Source organism: Nerophis ophidion, linkage group LG01 (assembly GCF_033978795.1).
Source record: "Nerophis ophidion isolate RoL-2023_Sa linkage group LG01, RoL_Noph_v1.0, whole genome shotgun sequence".
Classification (NCBI taxonomy): domain Eukaryota; kingdom Metazoa; phylum Chordata; class Actinopteri; order Syngnathiformes; family Syngnathidae; genus Nerophis; species Nerophis ophidion.
Genome location: NC_084611.1, coordinates 46,495,100 through 46,520,724, shown reverse-complemented (window position 1 = coordinate 46,520,724; position 25,625 = coordinate 46,495,100). Strand labels below are relative to the sequence as shown.

Below are 25,625 nucleotides of genomic sequence, written 5' to 3'. Positions count from 1 at the left end.
GTGGGATCACACTCCTCAGCCTTCCCAGTAAAGTTTATTCAGGTGTACTGGAGAGGAGTCGGACCTCGGATTCAGGAGGAACAGTGTATTTTTTGTCCTGATCGTGGAACTGTGGACCAGCTCTATACTCTCGGCAGGGTCCTTGAGGGTGCATGAGAGTATGCCCAACCAGTCTAAATGTGCTCTGTGGATTTGGAGAAGGCATTTGACCGTGTCCCTCGGGAAGTCCTGTGGGGAGTGCTCAGAGAGTATGGGGTATCGGACTGTCTGATTGTGGCGGTCCGCTCACTGTATGATCAGTGTCAGAGCTTGGTCTGCATTGTCGCACACGTTTCCAGTGAGGGCTGGACACCGCCAAGGCTGTCCTTTGTCACCGATCCTGTTCATAACTGTTATGGACAGAATTTCTAGGCGCAGTCAAGGCGTTGAGGGGATCTGGTTTGGTGGCTGCAGGATTAGGTCTCTGCTTTTTGCAGATGATATGGTACTAATGGCTTCATCGCGCCAGGATCTTCAGCTCTCACTAGATCGGTTCACAGCCGTGTGTGAAGCGACCGGAATGAGAATCAGCACCTCCAAGTCTTAGTCCAAGGTTCTCGCCTGGTAAAGGGTGGAGTGCCATCTCCGGGTTGGGGAGGAGACCCAGCCCCAAGTGGAGAAGTTCAAGTACCTGGGAGTCTTGTTCATGAGTGAGGGAAGAGTGGATCGCGAGATCGACATGCGAATCGGTGCGGCGTCTTCAGTAATGTGGACGCTGTATCGATCCTTTGTGGTGAAGAAGGAGCTGAGCCGGAAGGTAAAGCTCTCAATTTACCAGTCCATTTACGTTCCCAACCTCACCTATGGTCATGAGCTTTGGGTTATGACCGAAAGGACAAGATCACGGGTACAAGCGGCCCAAATGAGTTTCCTCCGCCGGGTGGCAGAGCTCTCCCTTAGAGATAGGGTGAGAAGCTCTGCCATCCGGGAGGAGCTCAAAATAAAGTAAAGCCGCTGCTCCTTCACATGGAGAGGAGCCACATGAGGTGGTTCGGGCATCTGGTCAGGATGCCATCCAAACGCCTCCCTTGGGAGGTGTTTAGGGCACGTCCGACTGGTAGGAGGCCATGGGGAAGACCCAGGACACGTTGAGAAGACTTTGTGTCCCGGCTAGCCTGGGAACGCCTCAGGATCCCCCCAGGAGGAGCTTGACCAAGTGGCTGGGGAGAAGGAACGTCTGGGCTTCTCTGCTTGGGCTGCTGCCCCCGCGACCCGACTTAGGATAAGCGGCAGAAGGTGGATGGATGGATGGATGGATGGATGGATATATATATATATATATACATATATATATATATATATATATATATATATATATATATATATATATATATATATATATATATATATATATATTAGGGTTGGGCAAATTAATGCGTTAATTACGAGTTAACTCATCAATCTATTAACGCCGACAATTATTTTATTGCACATTTGTGTATGTTGTTTACATGCTTTTATTTTGTTAACGCCTTTTTTTATAAAGATGGCGGCGCCCGGACGGGCTCCGGCGTCGAGGGGCTCTTGGTAAAGATGGAATATTTGGCAAAAATACCGGACAATTCTGCAAATTTCATGGCTGGCTTACAGCGTGGTCACTCCAGGATCACTTACGACCGCCAGACAATTCTGGATGTGGATAGATCGGGCCGTTTTGGACTGAATGACGCGTGCTTGCTAGAGCGGCTGGCTAGCATGGGAATACTTTGCCGGCTACATCCAGCGGCCTGTGAAGCAGCGGAGTATATGTGTTATCTGTCTATTTATGAATAATGCAGACGAGGAGTGTTGGCTGAGTTCTTAACGTTTGCTTTCAGAGCGTGCATATCACAACATACAATATGCCGTCATGGCAACACACAACCTTTACCGGGCTACCGCGCATGCTCGTCACTCCTGTTGCATGCTGGGTAGAGTAGTTCTTTTTTTCCCTGGCTCATAACATCACAATATAGTACCATGTATATGATGCGTTCAGTTTATCAAAGCACCAAGTAAACAATCGGAAAATTCCCATCATATCAATTCCTAGATATGGTCATAATTATTTTAAGTGCACTACGCATAATAAACACAACATTATTAAAATTGCTACTACGGATAATTTAATCAAAAATTCCCTAAAACAGCCCACTACCTATAATATAGGTTTTTTAAACATAAGATCCCTGATAAAATGTTCCTGCTGTTACCTCAGAAATTGGCTGTTTGGATGTTATGATTGTGGCTCAGAGATTTGTATGTGGATTATATTTATTTTACATAACAAACAGGATAACTTAAATACCCTGGCAGTGGAAATAAGCTTAAATGTTTGTATTTACATTTTTTTAGTTGGTTTTCATAAAATATGCTATTTAACTGCTACTGTTTAACAAGGACTGATTTGAATTGTGTTTGCACAACAAATGTTTTGGTGCTTTTGTTCATGTGGGAGAATATTCCAATAAAGGTGCACTACACACTACTTTTGAATTCATTATTGGGCTTTGCGTATACAATGCAGTTAATCGCGATTAATCAGAGAAAAAGTGCGATTAACTTCGATTAAAATGTTTAATCGTTGCCCAGCCCTGATATATATATATATATATATATATATATATATATATATATATATATACACACCTTTTTTTGTTATTGTTCAAACAATAATAATGAAATAAAATCAATGTAATGATGTTATTTTATGATGATATGTTATCTTTAAATAGACCTAAAGTTGATCTAAAGATTTAAGTGTAAAATAAAATTAAATTAAAAAAAAGATGCATGACGCAATCCCAAAGGGAATAAGCGGTAGAAAATGGATGGAAGGATGGACTGGTTTTTAACACTTTAATTAGTGGTACCCATTTGTATCTTTAAAAACTTTAGTGGTATTATTATTTATTTATTTATTTTTCGTCATTGCTCCATAATAATAAAATAAAAACAATGTTGCCATTAATTATTGACCTATTTTAGACTACAATTACTTTTTGTTGGATTTTGTTTTTTCCCATTACAAATGCATAAAACATAAAAAAATGACAGACGGATCAAAAGTTAATCTAAAGATTTAAGTGTTGATTTAAAAAAATATATATACATATGATCGATTTTTAGGGAAGCACGGTGGACCAGGGTTTTGTGCATGTGCCGCACAGTATAAAGGTCTTGGGTTCGATCCCCAGGCTCAGGGTCTTTCTGTGTGTAGTTTGCATGTTCTCCCCGGAACTGCGTGGGTTCTCTCCGGGTACTCCGGCTTCCTCAAACCTCCAAAGACATGCACTTGGGCAAAGGCCCCTCCCACCTCCAAAGACATGCACCTGGGGATAGGCCACTCCCACCTCCAAAGACATGCACTTGGGGATAGGCTGATTGGCAACAATAAATGGTCCCTAGTCTATCTGTGTTGATGAGATGGTGACTTGTCTAGGGTGTACTCCGCCTTCCGCCTGAATGCAGCTGAGATACGCTCCAGCACCCCTCGCCATCCCAAAAGGGACAAGCGGTAGAAAATGGATGGATTTCTTTTTTAGACATTTATGACCGGGACCCTTTTGGGTTACCGGGACCAAATTTGAGGGGATCTCTGAAAGTTAAAAACTATCGGTATATTGTTTTTGAAAATGCTAAATGGCCCCCGCATGCTTGGGTGTGTTGGGTGTGCGGCCCTCAGTAGAAGAAGTGCAAAGTAAAGGTTGGATTGGTGCACGTTAGCCAGTTCAGTCCTGAGATCCAGCTCAGGTTTTCCTGCTGCCTTCCTTGTGTGCTGGAGTGATTATTGTGATGTACTCCGTCCCCCAGAGAGACCACTTGCTCACAGTGCTCACGCATGGAGCTGGCGGGGGTCGCTGCTTTCTGGATGGACCACTGAAGGCTTGTGGATGGACCACTGAAGGGATGTGGATGTACCACTGAAGGGATCGTTGTGGAGGGACCACTGAAGTGTTGTGGAGGGACCACTGAAGGGGTCGCAAAGCTGCACTGCCATGGAGTTTGGAAAAGTTGTGTCCAGGCACCAGAGGACGTTGCTGATCACCATGATGATGTTCAAGCTGGGTAAGTGTGTGTGTGTGTGTGTGTGTGTGTGTGTGTGTGTGTGTGTGTGTGTGTGTGTGTGTGTGTGTGTGTGTCGTGGTCAGTGCTGACCACGGTGCGGCCCCAGGGAGCCATTTGCAGCCTGCAGCAAGCTTTTTAACGGCACATTCTAAAAATATTATTAGAAAGAATGAGAAAAAAGTGTAATGAAAGAGCAAACAGGTGTAAAATAACAAGAAGAAGTTGCAATATTTACTCTAATAATACAAACCTGCTATGTTTTTTCTTCAAAACTTCATTGCTCAAAAAATAATAATGAATCAAAATCATTGTTAGGAATTATTGACCTATTTAAATCAAATATACTACTCTGAATTACTTTCTTGGGGGGTGAATTGCATATTTTGTGCCTGTGCCATATAAAAACTAAGTTTTATTTGACAAAAATGGCATTAAACAAAAAAAACACAAAAACAATTAAAACTTTTAATCAACAGATGTGAAGCGTTGAAAGTAAAAATAACCTATGTCTATATATATATATATATGTGTGTGTGTGTGTGTGTGTGAATACAGTTGAGCTCAAAAGTGTACATAAACTTGCAAAGAATATGATGTCATGGCTGTCTTGACTTTCCAATCATTTCTACAACTTTTATTTTTGTGTGATGTAGTGATTGGAGTACATACTTGTTGCTCACAAAAAACATTCATGAAGTTTGCTTCTTTTATGAATTTGGTATGGCTCTACAGAAAATGTGAGCAATCAAAACTATACATACAGCAATGTCCCTTGGCAAATTTCACTGCAATAAGGTGCTTTTGGTAGCCATCCACAAGCTTCTGCTTACATTTTTCCCCACAAAATTGCTGCAGTTCAGGTGAATGTGTTGCTCTTCTGACATGGACTTGTTTCTTCAGCACCTTTAAGTCAAGACTTTGGGAAGGCCATTCTAAAACCTTCATTCTAGCCTGATTTAGCCATTCCATTACCACTTTTGAGGTGTGTTTGGGGTCATTGCCCTGTTGGAACACCCAATTGGGCCCAAGACCCAACCTCCGGGCTGATGATTTTAGCTTGTGTTGAACAATTTGGAGCTAATCCTCCTTTTTCATTGTCCCATTTAAAGGTCTACTGAAACCCACTACTACCCACCACGCAGTCTGATAGTTTATATATCAATGATGAAATATTAACATTGCAACACATGCCAATACGGCCTTTTTAGTTCACTAAATTGCAATTTTAAATTTCCCGGGACTTTTTTCTCGAAAACGTTGTGTAATGATGACGTGTACGCGTGACGTCACGGGCTGTTATGAATATGAGCGCTGCACACACACAACTAAAAGTCGTCTGCTTTAACGGCATAATTACACAGTATTTTGGAGATCTGTGTTCCTGAATCTTTTGCCATTTGTTCAATTAATATTGGAGAAGTCAAAGTAGCAAGATGGAGTTGGGAAGCTTTAGCCTTTAGCCACACAAACACACGGTGATTCCTTGTTTAAAATTCACAGAGTTGAAACTTTACTATGGATCACAGCGAACATGGATCCCGACCACTTGTCAACCAGCAGGTTTCGGTGAGAAAATTGTGGTTAAAAAGTCGCTTCTTACCGGATATCAGCTGAGTTTGCGCCTCCCGTACAGCTGCCGTCGACTTCCCCGAGACACTGCGCGTCAACAGCCGGCCGTGGATGTACACTTCCGACTATCAGGTACTGTTAAACTCACTAAAACACTAGCAACACAATAGAAAGATAAGGGATTTCCCAGAATTATCCTAATAAATGTGTCTAAAAACATATGAATCTGTCTCAATGCAACGCGATTGCATCGCGTTTTTTTTTTTAATTGTTATTTTTTTGTTTTTTTCTTTTTTTTCTTGTCCGTCGCTATCAATATCTTCAAACACGAATCTTTCATCCTTGCTCAAATTAATGGGGAAATTGTCGTTTTCTCGGTCCGAATAGCTGTTTTTGTTGGAGGCTCCCATTAAAATCAATGTGAATATGTGAAGTGCCATCAACATGTGACGTCATCGTCTGCGACATCTGGTAGAGGCAGGGCTTCTCTCCAGTTGCAAACTTTATCGTGGATGGTCTCTACTAAATCATTTCAGCAAAAATATGGCAATATCATATCGCGAAATGATCAAGTATGACACATAGATTGGACCTGCTATCCCCGTTTAAATAAGAAAATCTAATTTCAGTAGGCCTTTAAAGCAGCAGTTCCATTGGCAGCAAAACAGGCCCAGAACATAATACTACCACCACCATGCTTGACGTTAGTCATGATGTTCCTGGGATTAAAGGCCTCACCTTTTCTCCTCCAAACATATGGGTATTGTGGCCAAACATTTCTGTTTCATCTGACCACAAAACTTTCCTGCAGAAGGTCTTATCTTTGTCCACGTGATGTGTATATGTATGAGATAGATTTATATAGGTATCATTTAATGAACAAACTAAATTTGAAATAAAAAATACTGTATATGACTTGTTTTACTCAAAAACAGTCATAATAAATCAAAATGTATGTTGTTATGACTTATTGACCTATTTAAGGCTTCAATTAGTTCACATTAAATATTCCAGGTTAATTATTATTATTTTTTTTAATATTGCCTATTTCGTCTTATTTGCATAAAGACAGGTTTTTTTGGCTTGAAATGTTTTATTTGTATTTATATATATAATATATCAGTGACGTGCGGTGAGGTTCATGGCTGGTGAGGCACTGACTTCATCACAGTCAGATTTATAAACATATGAACCCTATAGAGCATCTTATCCACCATTTGATTGGCAGCAGTTAACGGGTTATGTTTAATAGCTCATACCAGCATTCTTCCCTGCTTGGCACTCAGCATCAAGGGTTGGAATTGGTGGTTAAATCACCAAAAATTATTCCCGGGCGCTGCTGCTCACTGCTCCCCTCACCTCCCAGGGGGTGAACAAGGGGATGGGTCAAATGCAGAGGACAAATTTCACCACACCTAGTGTGTGTGTGACAATCATTGGTACTTTAACTTAATGTAGCAGGTACTTTAGCTAGTATAGTAGAAGTTCTCAATATTTGGGCTAATCAGAAGTCTAGATTACGACTCGGAGAGAGTACAAAAGACACAATTAAATACTTTAAATGATACTGGTGTTATTTAAACATGTACGGTGCAACAACTAGTGGACAGACATTAATAGGAATGGCCATTCAAAACTAAAGAAAAAAATAGAAAGGAATCTCAACAAACAATGTTGGTTTAGTTCAGGTCATTCATAAAAAAATATATCAAAAGTTATTTAAGTTTATAGGAGCCATATGAGACTGATCGCAGTCCATATGTGCATTCGCAGCTCATACAGCCACATGGGTTGGCGTCGTGGATATGGCAGTTTGTAGTGAAAGTTCAGTTTATGGGAAGGTTGTACTGTAGCATAAAAAATGCAGATGGCCTTAAAATGCCACAATACTCAGTCACCATATTTAAGTACCCAAAATAAAGACTCAACATAAATATAAATTCAATCGGATCAGAAACATTGGAAGAAACGGGATTAAAACCCGATGCTAACCGCCCATAGAAAATACATGGGTACGGCTAGTAGCTACTATTAGCAAACAAATTCACTTACCAACTCGGCTTAATATCTCAACATCGACACACTCTTTCGTCGCAACTCGGCTCTGATGGTCGGCACCTATAAGTCATTGCGCAATCCACGGGGAGGCTCAGCTGGCTGTGACTCACGGCAAGTCTCTGCTCAGTATTTGAACGGCAAATGTGAAAATCTAGCGATTTTGAATAAAAATAATCTAAAACTGGTAAAGTTAAATGGAAAATAACTTTATAGTATAATCACTGGGTACATATAACAATTTTTTTTTTTTTTTCTTTTTACCTTTTTTTTTTCTTTCCATGATGGCAGGTGAGGCCCCGTTTCACCTGCCTCCCCGGACTGCATGTCACTGATATATATATATATATATATATATATATATATATATATATATATATATATATATATATATATATATATATATATATATATATATATATATATATATATATATATTAGGGCTGTCAAATATGTTTTATCCAATCAATCACATTTTGGAATTTGGATGAAACATGATTAATCACAGGTCGCTTGAATAATTGAAATTAGCTTACGAAAAGACTCTAGTGTTTGTACACAAATGCAATTATCTTCGTTAGAACATCATCCAGTCATTTATTTGTAGAAACCCCACTAACAATTGTATCTAACGTTCTATCAGGCTATATTTTGGACTTCAATTTGCCAGCGAGACCCCCAGTCTGAGACCTCTCTCTCAATTTTGTACTGACATGTGCATTTATCTGCTCACTGACCAAGTAGAAGACATTGTACGCTGGAAATAAATTGCATGATAAATCAAAGTCTGATTATTATATACATGTGTGTATATATGTATATATATATATATATATATATATATATATATATATATATATATATATATATATATATACACACATATATGTAAGTATGTATTTGGTTCTGTATATATATATATGTGTGTGTGTGTGTGTGTGTGTGTGTGTGTGTGTGTGTGTGTGCATGTGTCTGTGTGTGTGTATATATATATATCAACATATACATTTAGTATTAAAATTATTGTGTTGTTTTTTTTAAACAGTATAATAATATTTGACTTATTTTTAGCCTTGCTATGTCCAAGACCCTTTCAGGTCCTCAGGACCAAAGTTGTGGGGAGCCCTATTGTATTGGTTTTGAAAAGGAAATGGCCCCCGCATGCTTTGGTTTTGGAGTGTGTGGCCCTCGGTGGGAAAAGTAGTGTTGTGTGATCCCAACGCTCCACCGTGGCTGCAGAAGCTTCAAGCCTGGGACCCTCTCATGCGTGATGAAATAGTTGGGTAGTAATGCCACAACCTGGTCACATGGTGTGTGCAGGGGCTGCGCGACCCCCTCCATTTTTTGAAAAACCTACGTTGACCCGGTTTTGCTGCGAGCCTCATTTGTGTGCGGCTCATTTAAACGCCGGCCAATGGAAGGCCAGGGGACAGGCGGGGTGTCATTGTTGCCCCTCGCCATGGCAACGTCGGGCTTTTTGTCCGGGTGTTACATGGGGTGTGGGGGGGGGGGTGGTGACCTGGAACGCTGAGCTCTGGAGGAATTGTATGCAAATTCTCCTCTCAAAAACTCTTGTCAGGAGGGGATTGTGTGGACGCTTCATGCAGCATATTTGAGAAGCCGCCATCTTGTCCTTGCTCATGGCTGCCATCGCCAGATGACTCACTCAAGAGTCCTTACTTAGGGGCTTGTCTTCAATACCCTAACCCGGAGGTGTCTTTGGAATGCTTCTTTTTCAGTCAACAATGAAAACCCAATCTCACTTGTTAGTTTAGGAGCCTTCTTTATGCACAATTTCACTTTTAACACAGTTAAGTTGTGTCTTTATTACCAAAGATTATTTTGGACACTGAATTTATGTAACAAAATGTTTTAAACGCAATGCTTACGTCAGATTATGCAGACAATTGTGAGCAAAATCTGTGTTTTCATGTTCAGTGTGTATACTTCCAGTGTAAAAGTAAAACAAATCTTTGTCAAAAAAACCAACTCAGTTTTAAAAAATTCTGGGGGAAAAAAAATTAGTGTCAAAGATGTTGGTGCAGCAAAAATCAGTATGAAATAAAAATCAATGTACAGAAATTCAGCATACAAAAATACATTTTATAGAAATTTAGTTTAGAAAAAAAATCTGAGTAAAAAATATTCAGGGGGAAAAAAAAGACCTCCAAAAAAATGTTATGTAAATAAAAAATCAATGCAGTAATTGAAAATTTAAAGATAAAGAAACTAAACAAATTAACCGTAAATAAATTCAGTGATACAAGTGCAAGTAAATCATCATATAAAAACTAGTGGTAAAAAATAACTGCGAAAAAATAATAAGAAAAAATCATGTGTAAAAAAATAGTGTAAAAAGGAATTCAATTCAAAATAAAACCTGTGTTGAAAAATTAATTGTAAAAAAAAAATTGCAAAACATTCACAATAAAAAAATCACTGCATAAAAATTCAGTGTAAAATAATCATTGTGATAAAAGCGTATAAAATATCAATACAGAAAAAAAATGTGTTTAAAAAAATCAGTGTATAAAAATTATGTGTAAAAACTCCATCCATCCATCCATTTTCTACCGCTTATTCCCTTTGGGGTCGCAGGGGGCGCTGGTGCCTATTTCAGCTATAATCGGCCGGAAGGTGGCGTACACCCTGGACAAGTCGCCACCTCATCACAGGGCCAACACGGATAGACAGACAACATTCACACTCCCATTCAAATCATTGTAAAAAATTCAGTGCAAAAATGGGTGCACAAAAAAATGTGTGTAAAAAAATCAGTATATAAAAAATTGTTATTTTGGTTTTGCAAAACAAAAAATTAATGTATAATATTTCAGTGAAAACAAAATGGAAAAATGTTCCTGTAAAAAATTGGAGTGTTAAAATCAGTAATAAAATTAACAAAGTCTAATAATTGGTAAAAAAAAAATAATAATAATTGTGAAAAAAATGGGAATAAAATAAATCTAACAATTGAATGTAAACCATCAGTGTAAAATAAGTAAGTGTAAAAAATCAGTGCAAAAAATGTTTAAAAAGTTCTGTGTATAAAAAAATCAGTAGAGTACAGTGCCAGGTGCCTCAAAAAGGCCCAAAACATCATAAGGCGTCCGTCTCACCCCGGACATCAACTTTGTGAACCGCTGCCCTCAAGCAGGAGATACAGGACACGGAAATGCCAGACAAACACATTTGAGAATGCTTTTTACCCGAGAGCAACAGTGTCGCTGAACACAGAATGACTGTGCATGTGAGCTGTGTGCTTGCTATTTTAGCTAGTATTTCTATCCATTTATCCGGGCACCATGTCTCATGTTGTTTATGTGTCATTATGAAGGAATTTGAACTAAATCAGTTTGCTTGCAAGTTTGTTGTACCATGTCCAATGACAATAAACATATATTCAATTCTACAAACCCCGTTTCCATATGAGTTGGGAAATTGTGTTAGATGTAAATATAAACGGAATACAATGATTTGCAAATCATTTTCAACCCATATTCAGTTGAATATGCTACAAAGACAACACATTTGATGTTCAAACTCATAAACATTTTTTTTTTTGCAAATAATCATTAACTTTAGAATTTGATGCCAGCAACACGTGACAAAGAAGTTGGGAAAAGTGGCAATAAATACTGACAAAGTAGAGGAATGCTCACCAAACACTTATTTGGAAAATCCCACAGGTGTGCAGGCTAATAGGGAACAGGTGGGTGCCATGATTGGGTATAAAAACAGCTTTCCAAAAAATGCTCAGTCTTTCACAAGAAGGGATGGGGCGAGGTACACCCCGTTGTCCACAACTGCATGAGCAAATAGTCAAACAGTTTAAGAACAACGTTTCTCAAAGTGCAATTGCAAGAAATTTTAGGATTTCAACATCTACGCTTCATAATATCATCAAAAGGTTCAGAGAATCTGGAGAAATCACTCCACGTAAGCGGCATGGCTGGAAACCAACATTGAATGACCGTGACCTTCCATTCCTCAGACGGCCCTATATCAAAAACCCACATCAATCTCTAAAGGACATGACCACTCGGGCTCACGAACACTTCAGAAAACCACTGTAACTAAATAAAGTTCGTTGCTACATCTGTAAGTGCAAGTTAAAGCTCGACTATGCAAAGCCAAAGCCATTTATCAACAACATCCAGAAACGCCGCCGGCTTCTCTGGGCCCGAGATCATCTGAGACGGACTGATGCAAAGTGGAAAGGTGTTCTGTGGTCTGACTAGTCCATATTTCAATTTTTGGGGGGAAATGTTCGACATCGTGTCATCCGGACCAAAGGGGAAGCGAACCATCCAGACTTTTATCGATGCAAAGTTCAAAAGCCAGCATCTGTGATGATATGGGGGTGTATTAGTGCCCAAGGCATAGGTAACTTACACGTCTATGAAGGCACCATTAATGCTGAAAGGTACATACAGGTTTTGGAGCAACATATGCTGTCATCCAAGCGACATTATCATGGACGCCCCTGCTTATTTTAGCAAGACAATGCCACGTGTTACAACAGCGTAGTTTTGTAGTAAAAGAGTGCGAGTAATTTCCTGGCCCGCCTGCAGTCCAGACCTGTCTCCCATGGAAAATGTGTGGCGCAGTATGAAGAGTAAAATACCACAGGGGAGACCCCGGACTGTTGAACGGCTGAAGCTCTACAAAAACAAGAATGGGAAAGAATTCCACTTTCAAATCTTCACCAATTAGTTTCATCAGTTCCCAAACCTTTATTGAGTGTTGTCAAAAGAAAAGGCGATGTAACACAGTGGTGAACATGCCCTCTCCCAACTACTTTGGCACATGTTGCAGACATGAAATTCTAAGTTTTGAAAATCAAATATCTCGTCTTTGTAGTGCATTCAAATGAATATGGGTTGAAAAAGATTTGCAAATCACTGTATTCTGTTTACATTTTACAATTTCCCAACTCATATGGAAACGGGGTTTGTAAATGAGTGTAAAAAAAATCAGTCCAGAAAATGATGTGGCTTCAAAACTTAAGAAGCACTTGAGGTAAATGAAGCGTGAAGCACCTCATTGGTTAGTTCTGAGACAGGATCGATTACTTCAGTCTGCTTTAACACAGTTTTTTTTTTTTTTTTGCAATTAATTTTTACACACTTAAGTGGTTTTATAGTGAAATGTTATTACAGTACATATTTATACAACGTTTTTATTTTACCTCCCTAAAGACTAACATGGGAGGAGTTCGGAGAAGCCATGGAAAACGACTTCCGGACGGCTTCGAAGCGATTCTGGACCACCGTCCGCCGCCTCAGGAAGGGGAAGCAGTCCACTATCAACACCGTGTATGGTGCGGATGGTGTTCTGCTGACCTCAACTGCGGATGTTGTGGATAGGTGGAAGGAATACTTCGAAGACTTCCTCAATCCCACCAACACATCTTCCTATGAGGAAGCAGTGCCTGGGGAATCTGTGGTGGACTCTCCTATTTCTGGGGCAGAGGTTGCTGAGGTAGTTAAAAAGCTCCTCGGTGGCAAGGCCCCGGGGGTGGATGAGATCCTCCCGGAGTTCCTTAAGGCTCTGGATGCTGTGGGGCTGTCTTGGTTGACAAGATTCTGCAGCATCGCGTGGACATCGGGGACGGTACCTCTGGATTGGCAGACCGGGTGGTGGTTCCTCTCTTTAAGAAGGGGGACCGGAGGGTGTGTTCCAACTATCGTGGAATCACACTCCTCAGCCTTCCCGGTAAGGTTTATTCAGGTGTACTGGAGAGGAGGCTACGCCGGATAGTCGAACCTCGGATTCAGGAGGAACAGTATGGTTTTCGTCCTTGTCGTGGAACTGTGGACCAGCTCTATACTCTCGGCAGGGTTCTTGAGGGTGCATGGGAGTTTGCCCAACCAGTCTACATGTGCTTTGTGGACTTGAAGAAGGCATTTGACTGTGTCCCTCGGGAAGTCCTGTGGGGAGTGCTCAGAGAGTATGGGGAATCGGACTGTCTTATTGTGGCGGTCCGCTCCCTGTACGATCAGTGCCAGAGCTTGGTCCGCATTGCCGGCAGTAAGTCGAACACATTTCCATTGAGGGTTGGACTCCGCCAAAGCTGTCCTTTGTCACCGATTCTGTTCATAACTTTTATGGACAGAATTTCTAAGCATAGTCAAGGCATTGAGGGGTTCTGGTTTGGTGACCGCAGGATTAGGTCTCTGCTTTTTGCAGATGATGTGGTCCTGATGGCTTCATGTGGGGCGGTATAGCTCGGTTGGTAGAGTGCCCATGCCAGCAACTTGAGGGTTGCAGGTTCGATTCCCGCTTCTGCCAGCCTAGTCACTGCCGTTGTGTCCTTGGGCAAGACACTTTACCCACCTGCTCCCGGTGCCACCCACACTGGTTTAAATGTAACTTAAATATTGGGTTTCACGATGTAAAGCGCTTTGAGTCACTAGAGAAAAGCGCTATATAAATATAATTCACTTCACTTCACATCTGACTGGGATCTTCAGCTCTCACTGGATCGGTTTGCAGCCGAGTGTGAAGCGACCGGAATGAGAATCAGCACCTCCAAGTCTGAGTCCATGGTTCTCGCCCGGAAACGGGTGGAATGCCATCTCCGGGTTGGGAGGAGACCCTGCCCCAAGTGGAGGAGTTCAAGTACCTAGGAGTCTTGTTCACGAGTGAGGGAAGAGTGGATCGTGAGATCGACAGGCGGATCGGTGCGGCGTCTTCAGTAATGCGGACGTTGTACCGATCCGTTGTGGTGAAGAAGGAGCTGAGCCGGAAGGCAAAGCTCTCAATTTACCGGTCAATCTACGTTCCCATCCTCACCTATGATCATGAGCTTTGGGGCATGACCGAAAGGATAAGATCACGGGTACAAGCGGTCGAAATGAGTTTCCTCCGCCGTGTGGCGGGGCTCTCCCTTAGAGATGGGGTGAGAAGCTCTGCCATCCGGGGGGAACTCAAAGTAAAGCCGCTGCTCCTTCACATCGAGAGGAGCCAGATGAGGTGGTTCGGGCATCTGGTCAGGATGCCACCCGAACGCCTCCTTAGGCAGTTGTTTAGGGCACGTCCAACCGGTAGGAGGCCATGGGGAAGACCCAGGACACGTTGGGAAGACTATGTCTCCCGGCTGGCCTGGGAACACCTCGGGATCCCCCAGGAAGAGCTACACGAAGTGGTTGGGGAGAGGGAAGTCTGGGTTTCCCTGCTTAGGCTGTTGCCCCCGCGACCCGACCTCGGATAAGCGGAAGAAGATGGATGGATGGATGGATGGAAACACTTTTGTATTACATTTTTAACACATACATTTTGATTACACATTTTTATTCAATGAAAAATGGAAAATTTTGCGTACTAAATCCTTGTATAATAATTCAGTTTATTAAAATGTCTAAATACACATATTTAGTTTCTAAAAACTTCAGCGCAGAAGCAGGCTGAAGCAATTAAAGCTGTCTTAGAAGCGGCCAATGAGCTGCTTCAGTCCTAATTATCCAGAAGTGGGTCTTGAGTTTTGGACCAATAAATATTTCTACACCAAATGTTTTCATACCGAATTTCTCTGAACTGATTTTTTACACTGAACTATTTTACCCTGATTTTTTTAACTGCATTTCTCCAAATGTTTAAAAAAAAAAATTTGCACAATTATTTTTACGCTGAATTTTAAACACTGATTTTTTTCACACTTTATTTTAACAAACTGATTTTTTTGAACAAAAAATTTGCTGACAATTTTTTAGTCAACAAAATAGTCAGCAAAATTAAAAAATAAAATGTGTTCACAAAACACAAACGCAAAAAAATGTTGTGACATGAATGAATGAATGAATGAATGGTTTATTTTGAGCCATGCAAACAAAACAAGAAAATGAAATAAAATACAAAAGAAATATGTAGATACATTATTTTTACACCTACATTTAAAACATTACATGTGACTAATCTTTTGTAGATGTCAAGATTGGCTCAAAAGGGAGTGGAAAGAAGTAAACTTATTAGGTCCCATCCCTATACATATACAATATATAATACAATAATATATATAATTCAATTCAGTGGTTGCTGCTATATATTGTCTATATAAAATACATTTAAATTCACACACACTTACATATATACATATGTACACACACATATATACACACACATATACAATTTATATATGTATACATATATATATATACATATACACACACAATCACATACATACACACATGCATATACCCAAAATACACACATATCCATCACACACACACACACACACACACACACACACACACACACACACACACACACACACATATATAAATACTATATATATAATAGTATATATAATATACACTTTTGTATAAACATTATTAACAGTTTATGGTGCCTATGGGAACAAGCTTTCATTTTGATTGTGATATTAGTGGTTAATAGTGGATCTGTGGCTGTGGAGCTATTGCCCCTGATCAACAGGACCTGAGGATCACTCTTGCTATGTGTCCTATGCTGTGCATTAAAAGAGACGAGGGGAACCCCTGCCAGAGGAGTTATCCACGAACATAAGATCCCCCACTCGCCTGCCCTGTACTCCAGATAGTGTACCCAAATCCCTTTTCTTAGTTTCCATCGGCACCAATTCTTTAGTCAGAATTCATATTTGTTTTTACATTTGCAGAAAATTAGTATTACTCAAATTGCATATAGGATTGTTTGTGTACACACACACACACACACACACACACACACACACAATTCAATGTATTCCTCTCATTGATACTAATTCATATAGTTTAACTAGTTGGGTGATGTCATAGAAGTAATAATAATAATGATGATAATATCAACAATGACTAAACAATAATAATATCGATAATGATAACAATAATAGTAACAATATGAACAATAGCAATAGCAATGACAATAAATGATGACAATAATACATATAAAATAATGAAGATGATGATGATGATGATAATAACAACAACAATAATAATAATAACAATAATCATTATTAGCCAGTGATGGAGTTTAACACTTAGGCATCCATGTTCACATTCATATACATTGCCCATACCATTTTTTTGTATCTTGTTTTGAAATGATGGACATTTCAACATTGCTTGAGCCCCACATCCAATCCGTTCCAAAGTTTCACTCCACGCACAGACACACACAAACTTTTCCTCGTAGTTCTTACTGTTGGAATAGTAAAGATAGTACACCCCCTTAGATTATGAACTCCTTCTCTGTGTTTGAAATGTATTTGAATATTGGCAGGTAGAACCTTTTTGTTTGCTTTAAATAGTAATTGAGTTGTATTAAAATCAACTAAATCAGGCAGTTTTAATCATTTAGATTGTAAAAATAAAATATTTGTTTGGTCACAATACCCCACCTTCTGTAGAATTCTTATTGCACATTTTTGGAGTGTAACCAGGGGATGTAGTGAAGTTTTGTAGGTTTTGCCCCAGATTTCTATGCAGTAATTTAGATATGGTAAGACCAATGAACAATATAATAAATGCAGAGCTGTGTAATTTAAGAAGAATTTGGATTTATTGATAATAGAGATGGTTTTGGAGATTTTGCTTTGTATATGTGTTATATGTGGTTTCCAGCTTAATTTATTATCAATAGTGACTCCTAAGAATGTAATTTCTGACACCGTTTCTAGAATCACGCCATCTATATTTATTGCTGGTCCTGGATTGGAATAGCCGAATAACATAACTTTTGTTTTCTTTAAATTAAGGGATAATTTGTTTATATCTAACCATGTTTTTAATTTTGCAAGTTCATTATTTAGGGTGGATACAAAATGTGTATAATTATCGTTAGAATAGAAAATATTAGTGTCGTCTGCAAATATGACTCATTTTAATACTGTAAATATGTCATTAATATATAAGTTAAATAACTTGGGACCAAGAACTGATCCTTGTGGAACCCCACAAGCAATGTCCAAATGCCCAGATGTGAACTCGCCCATCTTCGCAAAGTATTTGTGTTAAATAGCTCCTTATCCAAGTCAAAGCTACTCCCCTTATTCCATATCTGTATATTTTTTTCAGTAATATTTGATGATTAATGGTGTCAAATGCTTTACTCAGATCCATGTAAATTCCAGCTGCATATTTCTTACTATCTAAGCTATTGGTTATCTCTTCTACTGCATCAATTATTGCCATAAATGTTGACCTTACTGTCGTAAAACCGTATTGACTTTCATTAATTATCTTATGTTTATCTATAAATTTCTCTAATCTAGTGTTATATAATTTCTCTAAGATTTTGGAAAACTGCTGGAGCAAAGAGACAGATCGGTAGTTTGTGAAGATGTGTTTGTTCCCATTTTTCTATATTGGTATTACCTTTGCGATTTTCATTTTATTAGGAAATTGTCCTGTTTGGAAGGACAGGTTAAATATATAAGTTAGTGGTGTGGTGATGGAATGTATCATATCTATGTCAAAACAATCAGTAGATGTTTTATTTTTGCAATTATTAACAACATCTATTATTTCCTCTTCAGTTACTCCCAACAGAAACATACTCATTGGATTCGTTTCAATCAGTGACTCCATTTCATTGCTGCTTTAATCAGGGATTTTGGCTGCCAATTTTGATCCGACATTTACAAAGAAACTGTTAAAACTCTCCACAACATTATTCATATTATAATTATCTTGGTTGTTATCAGTGAAATAGCTAGGATACAAGTTATTTTTGACTTGCCTTTAATTATAGTGTTAAGTATTCCCCACACTTCCTTAGTGTTGTTCTTATTCCTATGTAATAGATTGGTATAATAGAATTTCTTACTAGTCCTTATTATGTCAGTCAATTTATTTTTATAAATTTTATATCTATGTTCAGTCTTCAATCAGTTTCTTTGTATATTCATTTTTTGAGCCAGGTTTTACATTACTTAATTTGATGAATTGTCTATATAATGTGTTTTTCTTTTTACAAGCATTTTGTAAACCCTTGGTTAACCACGGGCACTTTAAAGTTTTGTTGTTGTTTCTAATTTTTTTTATTGGACATTTTTGGTTATATATTGAATTAAATATATCTATAAATGATTCAAAGGCACTATCCACATCCTTTTTGTTGTACACGCAATCCTAGTTTTGCATTGTTAGGTCCTGATTTAAAAGATTGAAAGAGTCTTCTGTTCTAACTCGTTTGTAAGTATATTTTTGCTGTGAATTCAGGTCTGTACTGATCTCATCATTATAGACTGTGAATACAGGCAGATGATCGGTTATGTCACAGACCATTACTCCACTGATGTTTGAAAACTGCATATTATTTGTGAAGATGTTATCGATGAGGGTTGCACTGTGCGATGTTATTCTAGTCTGTCTTGTAATGGTTGGGTATAAACTCCTACTGTGCATCCTGTTAATATAATTTTCTGTTGCTATGTGGTTATTTGGATTCATGAGATCAATATTATAATCCCCACAAATAAATATTGTTTTATTAACTATTTCTGAGAAAGTTTTTTCAGCCCACTCAGTAAATAGTTCCACATTTGAACCTGGTGACCTGTATATACAGCTAACTATGATGTTTTTCTTCCTTTCATTAATGATTTCTATTGATAAGCATTCAACTATATCATTTACTGATACAGTCATGTCTTCTAATATTTTGTATTTATATTTCTTGTGAACGTACATAGCGACTCCTCCACCCATTTTATTTGTTCTGTTAACATAGTTTAAATTATAATCCTTTATCTCAAAATCAATGCCTTTTGCTTCATTAAACCATGTTTCGGATATAGCAATTATGCTAAATGGATTCACAAAATGTTGTAAGTAGTCTTGAATTGCACTGGAATTTGCATACATGCTTCTACTGTTAAAATGGATGACTGAAAATGTGCCTTTTGATTTTATTGAGTTATTATATTCCTTTTCTGAATAGTATTTGCAGTCAATGGAGTCAGATGATGGAAACATATTATCTGGATCGAGATGATATTCCAAGTCTAATGAATTGTGATCAGTATACTCAGATAATTTTAGTTCAAAAATCTTGGAATCTAGAATCCTTTGTTGTATTGTTAAATTGTTGTCTGTAATATCAGAGGACTGATTGTATGCCATTGAATGAACTTGTTAAAGTACTTTTTAACTCTCCTTGTCCCACTAATTCACATATTTATTCATATTTAATCAGTTCCTGTATGTCTCTAACAACCAGCACTTTTGCTTGTTCAGGTGATCCGTTCAGTTTTATGAATATTTTACAGTTTGTGACCCAAGTATTCTGTATTTTGTTTTGTTTCCTTAAGTGCCTGGCTTTTTTTGCAATATCTGCATTCCTTTTGATCAGGCGATCATTCAAATATACGTTGGTGCCTTTTAGCTTTCTCCCTTGTTTCATTAGTTCAGTCTTTCTTTTCCTGTTGACGAACCTCAGGATGACAGCAGGCATGACGTCCCTCTTCGCAGGCAGAGGATGACTAGCTTCGATTGAGTTCTTGTCCAGATGAATGTCTCTGGAAGCCAGAAAGTCCGCAACCTGCTCCTCCACCGAGCCAGCCTCCGGGTCCCCAGATGCACTCTCGCTCCCCGCAGCATGTGCATATGAGCGGGGTTTAACTTTTAGCCCCGTCACAATCATATCATTCAGTCTAGAATACTGCTCCAGATCTTCCACTTTCCTCTCCAACTCGCCAATCTTCTTATCCCTCTCCTGGATGCACATACGGAGCTCCGTGACTTCATCCACAAGTTTAAGAATTATCCATCCATCCATCCATTTTCTACCGCTTATTCCCTTTCGGGGTCGCGGGGGGCGCTGGCGCCTATCTCAGCTACAATCGGGCGGAAGGCGGGGTACACCCTGGACAAGTCGCCACCTCATCACAGGGCCAACACAGATAGACAGACAACATTCACACTCACATTCACACACTAGGGCCAATTTAGTGTTGCCAATCAACCTATCCCCAGGTGCATGTCTTTGGAAGTGGGAGGAAGCCGGAGTACCCGGAGGGAACCCACGCATTCACGGGGAGAACATGCAAACTCCACACAGAAAGATCCCGAGCCTGGATTTGAACCCAGGACTGCAGGACCTTCGTATTGTGAGGCAGACGCACTAACCCCTCTGCCACCGTGAAGCCAGTTTAAGAATTATATCCTGTTTAATCAGTATGTCATTTACGTCTTGTGAAAGAAATTGAAGTGACTTTTTAATGTCCTCATTTTCCTCCGCCGCTGGGGTTCTCTTCGGTCCCATGACGACGAGCCCTTAAGATCCCACAGTCTGGTCAAAGATGATATTTAGCTCTCAGCGATGTGTTGACAACTTCTGCGTCTTTGTTAGCAGCTAACAACTAAGCTAACTAGCGAGCTAAGCTAAGTCAGCACGAAACGCGGCGAAATGCTTCTCGCGCACCGAGACAATCCTATCCCTAAATGAAGACTCAAAGATGTATTTATACGACGTGAATATTCAAACACTGGAGAAAAAGTAATAAGACTGACTTATTAGCGTTCGTCTCCCTTCTCTATCGACACTTCCGGTTTCAGCAGACAATTTTTGGTCTCCACATCGAAAAATGAATTCAGTGTAAAAAAAAAAAAAGTTTGAAAAAAGACATAGGAAGCTCCATACTGCACTAAGAAAGGAACTTTTAACATAGGAAGCTCCATACTGCACTAAGAAAGGAACTTTTAACAATTATTTTAATTGTCATTTTTGTATTTTTATTTTAAATTTTTTTGGATTCACTTTTATTTTTCATTGTGCTGATGTCAGTGAAGCATATACTGTAGGTAAGGTAATTCATCATTCATTCATCATCAGCCGTTGTCAGTCCACTGCTTGACGGAAGCCTCAGCATGTTTCTGCCATAGTGAACGATCTCTAGCTGCTCCCTGCCACTGCACTGTTCCCCAATATTTGTCTATTTCATCTCGCCATCTCACTCTCTGTCTTCCTTTATTTCTGCTCCCATCCATGGGTCTCCATGATGTCATTAGGGAAGTCCATCTATTATCTGTTCTCCTACTGATATGTCCAGCCCACTTCCACTTACTTAATTTGATAGTTCTCATAATGTCTTGGTAAGGTAATCCAATTCTGCATTTACATGTATATTCTAATTCATCTTTATTTATGATTATAGTATAAATATGTAATTTATATATTATATATACAGTATATATATATATATATATATATATATATATATATATATATATGTATATGTATATATATATGTATGTATACATTCAGTATATATATTATTTTATGTGTAAGTATTTGAATTCATATTTATGATTATATTAATTTATTCATATTAGACTATTTTATTTTATATATTTATTCAAAATTATTTTCCCTTTTAAATACATACACATTTTATTCTTACAGGTTTTGTGTATTTGTATCTGTAATATTGAAATGCTACAAAGTTATTTAGGTTAGGGAAAATTCAAAATGGAGATATTGCTGTTAGCACATGGGAATATGGCACCACCTTAAGCAATATTTACAGTAGAAACAAGAAAAAATGCAACTACAGCCAATATTTCAGAATCATTTTCACCCATACAGTAATATTGATGTACAATTGAAATGACATCTTCTGTCATAAGCGCTACCAGTGATTAGTTTGTTGCTTCAAAATAAAATGAAAGAAGCAAAATAACGAGCAAAAAGCCATAAGTGGAATAAACACTGAGCGACAATACGATCTGGCTTCTTGAGGCCATTCCAGATCAGGAATTCCTCACCTTGACACAAGAAGCCACGCAGACGGCAGCTTGTGCAAGGAACAAAAGCACGTCTGACTCAGTGTGTAATCACCGCTGATTCAGAGGATTTGTGCATTTTTTGGACAAAGCAAAGCGGCCACCTGCTGTGGAGACTTTGGAGCCCAGAGGATCTGCCAGTGTTAGAAAAGCTCTGATCAGAAAGAGAACAATGGTAACTATGGAAACACTCAACTATTTGTTATTGACTGTCTGGAATGTGCCTATGCTGTCTTTAAGTTGAAGTGGAGTGGTCACTGTTTGTTCTGTTGATACCGAGTGGCCACAAAGGTTCATGAAGTCTAGGTCACTAAGCAAATAAGTTGAATGATGCGGACACGTTTGTTACCGGATGCTTTTGCCTCGGAGACTTTGTATGTGTAAGAAACATGCGGCTGTAAATATTTCATACCAGTTGATCTTGGAAAATGTTACTTTTGTTTTGGAGCGTCGTTAATCGGGGTGGTCACTGAAAATTTGTTCCAACATGGCACCCCTGCTTAAGTACTGTAGAACTAGTCAGATTGTACACTAACATCATTTAAGGAATGGAGTAGTAGTAGTGAAATTGTAAATGTAAAATATTGTAAGTAATGTAGTACTACTAGTTGTATTGTGCAGCACTATATTGTAAGTAATGTAGTAGTAATGATATTGTACAGTAATATCATGTAAGTAATGTAGTAGTAGTGGTATTGTATAAAATAATAAAATAAATGGGTTGTACTTGTATAGCGCTTTTCTACCTTCAACGTACTCAAAGCGCTTTGACACTACTTCCACATTTACCCATTCACACACACATTCACACACTGATGGAGGGAGCTGCCATGCAAGGCGCCAACCAGCACACATCAGGAGCAAGGGTGAAGTGTCTTGCTCAGGACACAACGGACGTGACGAGGTTGGTACTAGGTGGGAATTGAACCAGGGACGCTCGGGTTGCGCACGGCCACTCTCCCCACTGCGCCACGCCGTCCATAAGTCATATATTGTAACTAATGTAGTAGTAGTGATAATGTACAAGTAATATATTGTAAGTAATGTAGTAGTAGTGGTATTGTACAGTTATATAATGTAAGTAATGTAGTATTAGTAGTGATATTGTACAGTAATATCATGTGATATAGTAGTAGTGAAATTATACATGTAAAATATTGTAAGTAATGTAGTACTACTAGTGATATTGTACAGTAATATATTGTAAGTAATGTAGTAGTAGTGATATTGTACGGTAATATAATGTAAGTAATGAAGTAGTGGTGATAATGTACAAATAATATATTGTAAGTAATGTAGTAGTAGGAATAGTGTACAAGTCATATATTGTAAGTAATGTAGTAGTAGTGATAATGTACAAGTAATATATTGTAAGTAATGTAGTAGTAGGAATAATGTACAAGTCATATATTGTAAGTAATGTAGTAGTAGTGATTTTGTACAGTAATATAATGTAAGTAATGTAGTAGTAGTGATATTGTACGGTAATATATTGTAAGTAATGTAGTAGCAGTTATATTGTACAGTAATATCATGTAAGTAATGTAGTAGTAGTGAAATTATACATGTAAAATATTGTAAGTAATGTAGTTCTTCTAGTGATATTGTACAGTAATATATTGTAAGTAATGTAGTAGTAGTGAAATTATACATGTAAAATATTGTAAGTAATGTAGTTCTTCTAGTGATATTGTACAATAATATAATGTAAGTAATGTAGTATTAGTAGTGATATTGTACAGTAATATCATGTAATATAGTAGTAGTGAAATTATACATGTAAAATATTGTAAGTAATGTAGTACTACTAGTGATATTGTACAGTAATATATTGTAAGTAATGTAGTAGTAGTGATATTGTACGGTAATATAATGTAAGTAATGTAGTAGTGGTGATAATGTACAAATAATATATTGTAAGTAATGTAGTAATAGGAATAATGTACAAGTCATATATTGTAAGTAATGTAGTAGTAGTGATAATGTACAAGTAATATATTGTAAGTAATGTAGTAGTAGAAATAATGTACAAGTCATATATTGTAAGTAATGTAGTAGTAGTGATTTTGTACAGTAATATAGTGTAAGTAATGTAGTAGCAGTTATATTGTACAGTAATATCATGTAAGTAATGTAGTAGTAGTGAAATTATACATGTAAAATATTGTAAGTAATGTAGTTCTTCTAGTGATATTGTACAGTAATATCATGTAAGAAATGTAGTAGTAGTGATATTGTACAGTAATATCATGTAAGTAATGTAGTAGTAGTGGAATTACAAATGTAAAATATTGTAAGTAATGTAGTACTACTAGTGATATTGTACAGTAATATATTGTAAGTAATGTAGTAGTAGTGATATTGTACAGTAATATATTGTAAGTAATGTAGTATTAGTGGAATTACAAATGTAAAATATTGTAAGTAATGTAGTGGTAGTGATATTGTACAAATAATATATTGTAAATATTGTAGTAGTGGTCCATTCATCCATTTTCTACTGCTTATTCCCTTTTGAGGTCGCGGGGGGCGCTGATGCCTATCTCAGCTACAATCGGGTGGAAGGCCGTGTACACCCTGGACAAGTTGCCACCTCATTGCAGATGTAGTAGTAGTGATATTGTAATATACTGTGTGTAAGGAAGTAGTGATATTGTACATGTAGTACATCATAAGAAATGTCATAATAGTGAAATTGTACAAGTCGTATATCGTAAGTACAGTAGTGATATTGTACAGTAATGTATTCCAATTAATGTAGTAGTAAAGATATTGTACAAATAATGTAGTGATAGTGATATTGTACAAGTAATATATTGTAAGTAGAAATGTCCGATAATGGCTTTATTGCCGATTTCCGATATTTTGATATTTGCCAACTCTTAATTACCGATTCTGATATCAACCAATAGAGAGATATACAGTGGTCGAATGAACACATTCTTTTGCCTAATGTTGTTCTGATTGTCCCGCTGGATGCATTAAACTATGTAACAAGGTTTTCCAAAATAAATCAAGTCAAGTTATGTAAAAAAATGCCAACATGGCACTGTCATATTTATTATTGAAGTCACAAGTCAAGTTATGGACAAAAATGCCAACATGGTACTGTCATATTTATTATTGAAGTCACAAGTCAAGTTATGGACAAAAGTGCCAACATGGTACTGT

The 25,625-nt window shown here is 38.0% G+C and overlaps 1 protein-coding gene across 1 annotated transcript in view; it reads left to right on the top strand.

The window, feature by feature from the left end:
• Positions 1-3,813: 3,813 nt before the first annotated feature.
• Positions 3,814-25,625, top strand: part of LOC133555739 (protein crumbs homolog 1-like) — a 108,332-nt gene continuing 86,520 nt past the window's right edge. The window contains exon 1 of the mRNA XM_061905054.1: positions 3,814-4,086. Within this exon, the coding sequence (XP_061761038.1) occupies positions 4,017-4,086 (70 nt within the window). The 5' untranslated portion in view covers positions 3,814-4,016. The remainder of the gene's footprint in view (positions 4,087-25,625) is intronic.